At 41.4% G+C, this 10,717-nt stretch overlaps 1 protein-coding gene across 2 annotated transcripts; it reads right to left on the reverse strand.

Annotated features, from left to right (window-relative positions):
* Positions 1-2,091: 2,091 nt before the first annotated feature.
* Positions 2,092-10,375, reverse strand: galnt3 (UDP-N-acetyl-alpha-D-galactosamine:polypeptide N-acetylgalactosaminyltransferase 3 (GalNAc-T3)). Of its 2 annotated transcripts, XM_079665091.1 has the most exons (12): positions 10,095-10,375; positions 9,331-9,603; positions 8,502-9,041; positions 7,660-7,832; positions 6,930-7,079; positions 6,519-6,753; positions 6,318-6,435; positions 6,006-6,206; positions 4,264-4,395; positions 3,933-4,034; positions 3,691-3,843; positions 2,092-3,597 (listed from the first exon to the last, which is right to left on the reverse strand). In XM_079665091.1, the coding sequence occupies exons 3-12, from the start codon at positions 9,035-9,037 to the stop codon at positions 3,484-3,486; spliced, it is 1,914 nt and encodes a 637-aa protein (XP_079521217.1). In that variant the 5' UTR covers positions 9,038-9,041; positions 9,331-9,603; positions 10,095-10,375; the 3' UTR covers positions 2,092-3,483. The 2 variants fall into 2 exon arrangements, with proteins under 2 accessions (XP_079521217.1, XP_079521218.1); XM_079665092.1 differs by lacking the exon at positions 10,095-10,375 and having other exon boundaries at positions 9,331-9,873.
* Positions 10,376-10,717: the final 342 nt, after the last annotated feature.

Below are 10,717 nucleotides of genomic sequence, written 5' to 3' on the forward strand. Positions count from 1 at the left end.
AGTAGCTTGTGTGTGACAGCTGATCAGTCGCAGCAAGAGTCAGCTGTTAATGGCCATTCTGACGTGACCTTACTAGCAAACAACACTAAGAACCTCCCTTTACCAGACCATTGCCCCGAGGTCACAGCCATGTAATGGGCCTCGCCTTTTAAAGTGTTCTTTCATGATCACTTCTGCCTGACCAAGTGGTGTTTTAATAATCATGTGTTTTTTTGCCATTATTTGACCTTAAAATTCAAGCGATTGACAGCACCGTAATACATGTTCATCTGTAACTGCTGTATAAAGCCATAGGGTTGTGATTTAAATGTTTTAATTATTCGCTCCTGAAGGTTTCTCCGCTACAGCGTGTGCTTAAATTGCAAGATGGAACAGATAAAAAAACATTTTAAAGCATCAGTTATGTCATGCCGTGCAATGTATCTTGTAATTTCAGATGTAAAGTTCTAGTTTTAAGCAGATATTGTACCGTAGATGGAACTTTTGTATGTCTACTGTATGTCAAATGTGCAAAAAAAGTTTATTGTCTGTTTATGTATTGTTTCTGAATGATGTGCATACTTATATATTGTAAATGTTTTGATAACAATACGCATGCTGATTCTGGGATCTCAGTGAAATGTAGGGGATTGGGGATCTCTTTTGTTTTATATGAAAATGTGTTCATTATGTACATTTCTCGTATTCTTTCTGTCACTATTATACGCTTTTCTATGGTTTTGAAAGGCATGAAAAAGCTTGAACTGTTATTTTTATCTTTGGAATACAATATCAATAGCATCAAATGTCAACAGCCTTTTGCACTTATGTGAACTGGTCATGTCGCATGCAGTTGGAAAATGATGGCCCCTAACTCTTTTCTTTCTCCACTGTTCCCTCTTAAAAATAACGTAAATTGCAGGTGCCTCCACGGAACAAAATGTATTCTTTGAAACTTTTAGTAAATACAGGGATATTAATAAAGTAGCACTTTGACAAAATATTGACCCGAGATAATGTGCCAGTATTTAATAAATTAACTGCTTATTGGATTTCTGCTTTTGAACATCACATAAGCCACATTCCAATGTCTCATTACTAAGATGTTGATTTGCTCTATTGAAGTGAAGTGCAATAGTTTGAGGGCTTTTAATAGGCATTCCCTATAAGTGAAGATCTTCTGTAAAGTAGACTGAAATGTATTTTAATTGGTTGTCACGGCACTTGATAGTGTGGGTAAACAACCATTAGGTCAACAATGAATATGCCACAGTTTTGATAATTGTATACAGGAGAGGCAAATGTTCAAGGTTGACAATCAAAGCTCATTATCAGACATGACTCATATCATTGATTAACTGCTACACAATATGACTCACTGACAAAAAGGAAATTGGATTGACTGCTCAACAAAGGGGAGGGGGACTGCAATAATTAAGTGAATAGTACTACTGTTGTTGAAGAGCTTTACCTTGAGCTCTGCACCTGTATGGATACAGATATTTGTGTCTTCTCAAGGCTTGCAAATATCTGCCCGTAACTCATAATCAGAAGGGTCAACGCTGGGGTTTTGGTGTTTCAAAAGAAGTTGTTTGTACAAAGAAGTGCACAGACTGCTTTCTGGCAATCAGTGGCATCAACATGGCCTACAGAACAGATGAATTGTGCCAAAGCATACAGTGTGAGAAGGCTAGCTACAATGACACTGCATCCGGTTAGAGATCCTGTGTTGGCATTTATTTTCCAGTATTTATTATGAATCATATATATTGAAATGTGTATTTATTGTGGTTTACTAAAAGTCTGTATTGAGTAAATTGCTTCACTATCTTAAAACTGTATTTTGTTCCATGCTGGTTGTGAGTTGTAAAGCTTCATGTGCCTGATTTATTTGAGTATATTTCTTATTCTGTGAAATGCAAACATTTTGCACAAAATGGTACAGTTTTTTTCAATGTGTTTGGTTTTCAAACTGTAGATAGTCAATTTCCTTTTCAGTTGTTTCATGGATTTGAAATAAAAATTGATAGCCAACGTTGTACAGCTCAGTGATTTCTTAGTGCAAAGCGCCCTCTGCAGATCACAGTGGGAATAAAACAAAGTGGCTCTTAGTTCTAACCAAACGAATTTATTGACCTAAAAATAAGAGCACTTAATACCAGGGCAAACAATAGAGTGTTTCCATACAAGGGAAACACACACATTCAATCTGTTTTTCACCCAGTCTCTAATAGTTATTTACAATATTCCAAAGCCATCTAAACACTAGTGCCTGCACCAGAAATTCATTATTGGACTCAAATGTAGATGAAGAGGGAGAGTTTCAGACATTTCATCAACCAACGGAAATCCTTTGGTGTATTCCTTTCACATGAGAATCCTTTTTTTGTAACACCAAAGTATTTTTTTTTAAAGAATACAGGTAAACCAGCCACAATTAAATAGGGGGATATTATTCTTCTTCATTAGCATATAGTTAATAAAGCATTGATGCAGGTCAAACAGAAATAGATTTCAATCACCAATAATGATGTCAATTTCACTTTAGTTATGGGGCAAATTAACACAACATTCATGTTCAAGGGTCAGCTGACTTTTTCTCAAAAAGGTCCATTCACGTGATCGTTCTTCATTCTTTATGTCTCTACACATGGATGCCAAGTTTTCCAGGTACACTTAGCTAAAATGAATCCGGTCTCCAATTAAGATTTACTAGGACCCTTTTATAAACTTAGTGAAGGGAGGATTCATTACAAGTTGTATTTGTTTTAGCGTAATTTGAGTGAAACTAAGTGTAGAGAAACTATAAAATCTTCATCTGGCAAAAGTTTCTGTTCTTATAACCCCCAAAACATCATTCTGCACAACAGCCCCTGTCCCCACACCACCACCCATCCCTCCATCCCTCCACCCCTCCACTCACAGTATAGAGTTACATTTAAGGCACTGGATGGTCGTAAATAAGAGGTTTTGCAAGTTAAAAAGGGAACAATGCACTTTTGTGATTCTCAGGTTTTTGCTTCCAGTCTCTTGGGTGCAAAACATGATGGGATTTTTGTTTGTCCAACTTGAACTCCTCGTTTATAATACACATCATTTACTGTATTTTTGTAAAGATACTTTTTAGATTCATGTTGCTAACCCTAACCCGTTGGCCTTAAATACCTCATAATGCATGTGTTCGTTACAAAGACTTGGAGTAGTGAATACATCCTAAACCCAAAGAAGGCACTTGTCAGCACAGCGCATCTTCCTTCTTTCAAGCATCTCCGTTCACAGTCTGATTGGAAGCATTTCAATGCTTCTTTCCAGCAGTGGCACACAGTGGTTTCTGCCAAAGTTCAAACCTCCCAGCTGCAGCAGTTCAGTTCTTCTATGTATAAAAATAAATTAAACTCATTGCCATTAATCTAATAAAAACTGCATGTTAACCGCATACAGTATAGTATACTCATGTCCTAGTACGTCTATGAATCCAGGGATAATTCGAAAGTGGTAGTTCACTCAGACGAAGGTCCAGAGCTGGTATCTGTCCGAGGGGTTGCAGAGGGCCAGAGAGGGATGCTCGTGACGGGCACTCAGACACATGCTCCCTCCTGGCATGTAGAATAACTGGTTCTACACAAAGAGACGATAAATGATTATTCTCCTAAAAAAGATAACCCAGGTGTTTGACATCACAAATCAGTGCAGAGAAAGTGCAAAACTCACATCCTTCAGTTCCCATTCTTGCTCTGCTCCCAATAATGTTTTTCCGCCTTTATACTGGCAGTCCTCCAGTTTCACAGTCCCCTCGGCCCCGTGCAAACACAGCTCCTTTTGAATGTTGTGTCTAATCTCATGACGTGTGGAGAACTCAAAATACTACAGCAAAGGAAACAAGATTTTTTTTTTTCTTTAAGTGAATTATATTTTTCTCAATCAGAGATCAAAAGATATGTTCTCTCACTGACCTGGTTTCCTCCTAGTCCGTGACACGGGTACATGATCAGCTGTTTCCCACCCTCATTGTTCTCTCCAACATCCAGACAGGAGTCCTTGCCGACATTTTTCACCTACAGAGAAAGAGAAGAGGGGGTAGGAGAGCAGTGAGAGGAAACAAAATGAAAAACTAACATCCAGTGCAAGCTGTTCAAACAACTTCAGCCTCTGGAGTGCTTTCAGTGGTGTCAAATTGGAACTGCTCAGGACCCTCTGGAGATCCCAAGTGGAAACCCACAGCGGCTAGACAGAGCTCTGAGGTTTGGAAAGAGTTGAGCTGGTGGGTGAGGTGTGTTATCTTACTGAGCCAAAGCGGAGTGGGTTGAGATCAGGCATGAAGACTTCTGGATAAACGTTCTTCAAATACCACGAGAAGCTCTTGCACTGCAGCCGCGCACGGAGGTCCAGTCGCTGGGAGATCCCTCCAAAAGCTTTCTGTTAACACAAATCGGCAGACAGGAGAACAAAGCTTTACCTTCACATTGATTGTCAACACACTGCAGGATTTCAACTACACATTATAATCCTTCATCTAGACTTCACATTAACCAATGTCCATTTTACCCTTTATAAGTATGCTGAGATCTCCGTCAAAAATGTCAGCCGGATCTCAAAACAAAGCCTGTGGGGTGTTTTGTTTACATGTTAAAAGGTCAATGTTTCCAGAAATCCTCCTTGAAGGGTTGCCATTCACCATTAAATTAAGATTTATGGAGAGCTTACATGTAAAACCACACAAAACAAGACTTCCAACAGTAATATGCTTTGTAAATCACTATTAAACTAGCAAGAATAAGAGTCCAGGCCCACATTATCAATGTTTGGGGCAAAATGCTAATGTTAGCAAGCAGATGTTACAGGTTTAGATGTTTACAGGTTTAAAGATGATCAACTTAGCTTAGCACAATACCATGCTGTCATTTAATCACCACTCAAATCAGTGTGTGATGTTGATGGGGATTTTATAAGTTTTGCAGGTATTTGATCATCAAAGTAGGACATAGCAGTAAGAACATCTGACCTGATGGAACATTTCATTGCAATCCATCTAATCAAATAGAAAAAACTGGGAACTCAAAACACCAAAGTGCTTAGGACTCTTTCTCTGGCACCTTTGGCTGTCTGTAATGCTATTTAAATATTGCACTCTGTGGTGAATGGACTGACATTACCATCTGTAGAGTCAGAAAATAAGACAAGCGACTCCATTGTAATAATATAAATTATCCTTAAAAGTAAAACATTATATTCTACTTTTGATTTGTTCTTTAATAAATACTCTTTATGTCGCAATCGCTTTACTTTGCTAAAGTCAATGACTGTGTTCCAGTGCTCTAATCACTCCATTGTTGAACAAATTAACTCCAGGCAAGTATTTGATCACTGCTCTTTTTTTCTTCTCAAAAAGGGAAGCGGAGCAGCATATTTAAAAGGATTTGCAGGCACCTCATGCTCTTGAATAATGAGAGCACACTATAATGACGAGGATGCTTCTCACACTAGTGCACACTGAGAGCTACTACAGTGGATTCCTTGAAGCTGTTGATGACGACGTGACTGTTTGAAGCCAGCGGGGGGGGGTGGCTCGCTCTGGGAGGTACAGCCCTGAGGGAACACTTTATGGCACCTCCGGGGGACCGCATGTTGGGAAATGCTGAGAGCCTGTGTCATTTACCAGAGCTGACTTCCTCCGGGCCCTTTCGCCTCTGACAGTTAACCGCTTACAGCCCCTAATAGCTTATCTAAGTCTCACCATTTCAGAGTATGCTCTACAGAATTCATGCATTAAGAATTACAAAGGTGAAATGGTAGGGTGTGTAATCCTATGCTTTCCCTGCAGTATGTTAAATTATGATCAATGTGGTTGGATTTGCTTAAACTTGTTTTAAAAAGGGGCGAGGGAGGGGGATAATGACTGGTCTGAAAAAAACACTTACACATGACCCTGGCAAGTGAAAGATAATGCTTCAGGGTGATTTTCTGCATTTGAAAAGGGTCGAATGACAAGATTTCAAAGGCACGTTAGTGTCAGAAGCACTACATACATCTTTTGATATCTGCGCAGCTTGCTGGTTACGGCGGTAAAAGATGTCCTTGTAGTCGTCCATCCAGACCTCCGCCAGTCGAACCTGGTTACGTGCTATCACTTGTGTGCCCTTTGGGAAGGTGTGGGGGCTCTTGGTACGGAAAACATGGCCGACAATGGAGCAAGGAATAATCTCCAGCTGTCCGCCACACTGCCACACCTGCAGGCAGCACAAACAGATGTACAACGCAGTCAGACACGCCTATGCAGGAGTTGCGCACTGGAATTACTCAACAGGTAACAAAAATGCTGCACAGCCTGAATGACTTACCCTAAATGACATTTCAATATTCTCGCCGCCCCAGATTTCCATTTCTTCATCGTAGCTCCCAATATGGTAGAAGTAGTCTTTTGAGATGGAGAAGAGCCCACCAGCAAATGTGGGAGTCCTAAAGAGAAATGTGGTTAATGATTTCCCACAACAAGCTAAAGTTTTCACCAGTTTGTTGTTGTGTGTGGATTTTTTGCTTACTTGATAGGGTATGTTTCATCCTTCCTTCTTTGTCTCTCGTGATCTGGTAGACTCTCCCAGCCGAAGGAAAGGCTCCAGTCAAAGTTACCCCGGTTGTGATTCTGCCCATATGGGGAGGGTTTGATGAACTCAAAAGTGTTGAGATCGATGGTGGTTATATCTGGACTCACTACTGCGGTGTGGTTCTCAGCTATCCTGGCCAGCAGGGGCTCCAGCCACCCATTAAAGCATTCACCTGGTAATCCACGCAAATCAAACAATAATCACTGAAAGGCTAATTTTGGAGGTATTGCCGCCATGTAAAGGATTTGTGTGTAATCATTGGGTTGTTAAGCCGTGGGATCATAAGTCAGGGTGTGTCTGGCATGCAACTGGCTTTATATGTAAGTAATGACAGTGGTGCTGACTCACAGTGGGCATCCAGAAAGGTAAGCGTGTCGCCTGTGGCCACGGAGGCACCTAGCAACCGAGCGGTGATGAGCCCTTTTCTTTCACGCTGGCGCACAACTCGAACAATACTCAGGCGCTTCAAATAATCATCCAGCCCGTCCTTCAACACATCTGAAAGTATATAGTATATCGGTTAGACAGAGAGTTAAGTTAAACACTGAGAAAAACCTTATGAGTATTAAGAGTGAATGTTGTACACGGTTTGGAATAAACCGTCTCAAGTATTGTGTAAGTGATAATTGATAATATTCACAGCCTTCAGCCTGGAAGGTAAAACAGATGAAAAAGGAAGAAGCTGTCTTCCTTTCATCTTTCACATGGCTGGCTTTCAGGAGATCTGCTGTACATCTGTGGCCTGATTCCTACAAGTCACTGAGCTTAGAAAGTCAGATGGATTGCATTCCCTCAGACCTCTCTCCTCTCAGCATTTTGTTTCCTTCCTACATTAGACCTGTTTACAAGTTAAAACTGACTCATTTCTAAGCACAACCACTGCTAATGCCTTTTAGGAAAGTATTCACTAGCAGCCCCTCGCTTCCTGTTGTAACCCAATTCATGGGGCACAGAAGGAGCAGGGAGCTCCTTTTGGACGTTTTGTAGCACACCTAACAGCTGCCCACCCAACATGCTGCATGAAATCGATCCCAAAAAAGAGAGCAATGCGGCCGTGAAGGACCCTATTAAGTTTTACCATCCACGCTGGCGTCGTCCACCAGGATGATCTCCTTGAGAAGAATTGTAGGTGAGGTGTGGAGGACACTGTATACTGTCCTTAGCAGGGTACTCCAACCTTCATTGTGAAACACAATTATCACACTGGTGGTCGGTAAGGGGGGGCATCGCTTGAAGGTTTGCTCAATACATCTGCAGTGAAGAAGGAGAAAGAGCACAAAGATCTGAATGTCCTGTACAGTTCCTGAGTGGCACAATAGGGTAGTTATTACATCTGCAGACCCTCCCCTGTGGGGTGTCCATTTCAGCTGCGACACCGCATGCATGGTAGTCTTTGAAGTGCCTGCCATATCAGAGCCGGAGAGACTTAGCAATTCTCTCTAATAAGATAGCCAGTCCATGGTTCGGCTTTATGTCTGTGTCATGTACGGACTATCTACTGACATATACTTGGACTAACATGCACTTGGATGTACTGCAATTTGCCAAACACAACTGTGCTTCTCTCTGAACTGGCCACAGTAACTGGGCAGGCGTGCTGAAACAAAGTCCCAGTCAGAGCAATTATCTCTGTGGTTTCTGCCTGAGATTTTTCCCTGTTGCATAAAGCAAATAAAGATGAATGTGTGTGGGTTAGACCACATCTAGATTTTACTGGTCAATCTGAGCATTTCTCAATGGGCAAGTAACATTCTGGCCCAGTGCATAAATTAGTGCATCCTGTACAGCACAGAATCTGCATTCAAACCCACTAGCACTATCACTATTTGGTCTACTTTGTTCGCTAGCATAATTATGTTATTGAGGTTTCTACAACTGATAGTAAAAACATAAGTGTAAAGATTGTACAAAGTGACATACTCCGGTGGTCTCGTGTCTGCGCCCAGGTCTCTGCTCAAGGAGATGTGGTCGCTGGCATACAGGTTAAAGCAGTGTTTCTCTTCACCCTTCTCTTTCTCCTTCTGTTCCTCAGTGCTCAGTGAGTCTGTGTGGAAAGGTTTCCCAGCAGCTCCAGGCCCCATAGGGTCCTGAGGGGGCCGCTCCAGAGCCGGCCTGAGCTCAGCAGCAGTGTAGTGACCCGGTGGACATGACACCCTCTCTGCATTGTCCTGCTGGCGAACAGGGGCTCTGATCTGCATCTTTGGCATGGCATCCTTTAAGTTATTAACAGCTCCCATCACCATCCCCAGCATGGCATCCCGCTTCACTGCCATCCCCCTTAGCCATGGGTCCTCCTGTTGGTTTTGGCTAGCAACCTCCCATTGTATGAAGAAAAATAATGTGACGAAGACAAGGGCCACTACCACCAGTTGTATTGGGTGCAGTCGCCTTCGGAGCACTCTGCGGAGAACTGTCATTCTTCTTGAGAGGAGAGCAGTCTGGCTTTGGACTGACATTCAGCTGCAATACATATATTCAGATTTTTAATTATGATCAACAAGCATTAATGTAATAATCAAATTAAAGACATGTGGCTTTAAATACCACATATAGACACATTACTTGCCATTCTACTACATTAACATCTTAGTATTTTAAGCCTTTTTGTTTACTTTTTGTCTTTGAAATAAAACAAATCATGTGTGAAGCAGTTCCTAAAGAAGCTAAAAGTAGTCTACTGCCGTCTACAAATCCCTTTTTTCTGATGTATCTGCTGCTCAGTGTAGCTTCAGAAAAAAAGACCACTTACCATGAATCGATGAACTACAGACGTAAAATGGAAAAGCTCTTAAAATGTGTCTCAAAGATGTCCACCAACGACATCCTGCTTCGATTGGAGTTTTTCTTTTTGTTGATTCAACTTTCAAAGAAACTTTACGCAGAGACAAAAAGATTTGCTCAGTTTTCTGCCCTCTCAAAACTTCCGTCTCGTTGGATCCAGGTGCTCTCTGCTCTCAGGTAGAGGGAGGAGACTTGCTGGCGCGCTTGCGCAGAGAGAAATTGTGCGGATAACAATCCATACCTGAAACACAAATGAGAAAATATCCCGTTAAACAAGTTAGGTTGTGGCACTGTTTTCTCTGTAGCTTGACGTGTGTCCTTAAAAAAAAAGCCCAATATACTAAATCACTGCAGAATCAAACGTAGGTTGAAACCCTTCTGGTAGATGCGCTAAAGTGGACTGTAGTCACTTGGACTTCAGGAGTATTGCGGACTGTTCACGGAGTTCCTCAGAATTAATAATGGTGCCATTAATAGGATTTGTTCAACTGGTCATTCACTGGGAGAGTTGCTGGGTTACAAATAACGGAGGAACGCGCAATACCCCCCACACACCCCACCGCATCCAATCAGGCTCTCTGAGAAAACGGCACATCTTGCACACAGCTTAAATATATGAACACAATCCATAAACGCACATGGTCCATCGCGCATTAAGAAAAGTTACGCGTTCTTTTGCATGGAGACGAATCTAAGATACCGTGAATAAAAGTTGCAAAAACAGACACTCACCAGCTGTTTCATCTAATCCTTTGATTGCCCAGGTTCTCCACAGCGGATGGTCTTAATAAAGAGTTGGCTGCTTGGCGGTGTGGACGCGGATCCAGCCGCAGGGAGCCTGCTCCGCTGACTTCTTTCTGCCTTTGACTTGCACAGTGACTCCATCTGTAGTGACTGTGTTACCCAGCACTTCCTATTCACGCCAGGCATCCACTTTATTATCCATTAAAATGTTCACCGTGTCCTGCTTTCGTTCCCACTCACGCTTGTAAATGTTTGTCTATGTGGCAATTGTTGGATGATGTAAATTGTCCATTCAGGATATGCCTTAAACAGTTCATGCCCTTCTTAATGCATCAGTTAGATTTTTAGTAGAAAAGAGACAGACAAAAAGCCAACATCAGGTATATAAATCATTTTTTTATTTAAATAAATGCAGATTTTATAAATATCCAAACGTATCTGCATACTCATAATATAAATGACAAGATACAACATTGAAATATAGATTTACAGGGTAGCCTAACTGTTACAAATAAAATGATTAAGTCATGTATCAAATTGAGAAAATAGGTAATCTCGATAATGGGGAGCACACAGACATTTTTCATAAATAGTCTTAAATGGTTTTAGTC

This window comes from Notothenia rossii (assembly GCF_949606895.1).
Source record: "Notothenia rossii genome assembly, chromosome: 2".
In the NCBI taxonomy this organism is placed as follows: domain Eukaryota; kingdom Metazoa; phylum Chordata; class Actinopteri; order Perciformes; family Nototheniidae; genus Notothenia; species Notothenia rossii.

Bases quoted from the DNA above. Each gene is read 5' to 3' on its own strand.
- galnt3 (XM_079665091.1), bottom strand. From the start codon at position 9,037: ATGTCAGTCCAAAGCCAGACTGCTCTCCTCTCAAGAAGAATGACAGTT. The intron at 7,833-8,501 runs GTATGTCACTTT...TCTTCACTGCAG, and splicing joins GCAGACACGAGACCACCGGA to ATGTATTGAGCAAACCTTCA. The intron at 6,207-6,317 runs GTAAGTCATTCA...TGCTGCCTGCAG, and splicing joins ATATTGAAATGTCATTTAGG to GTGTGGCAGTGTGGCGGACA.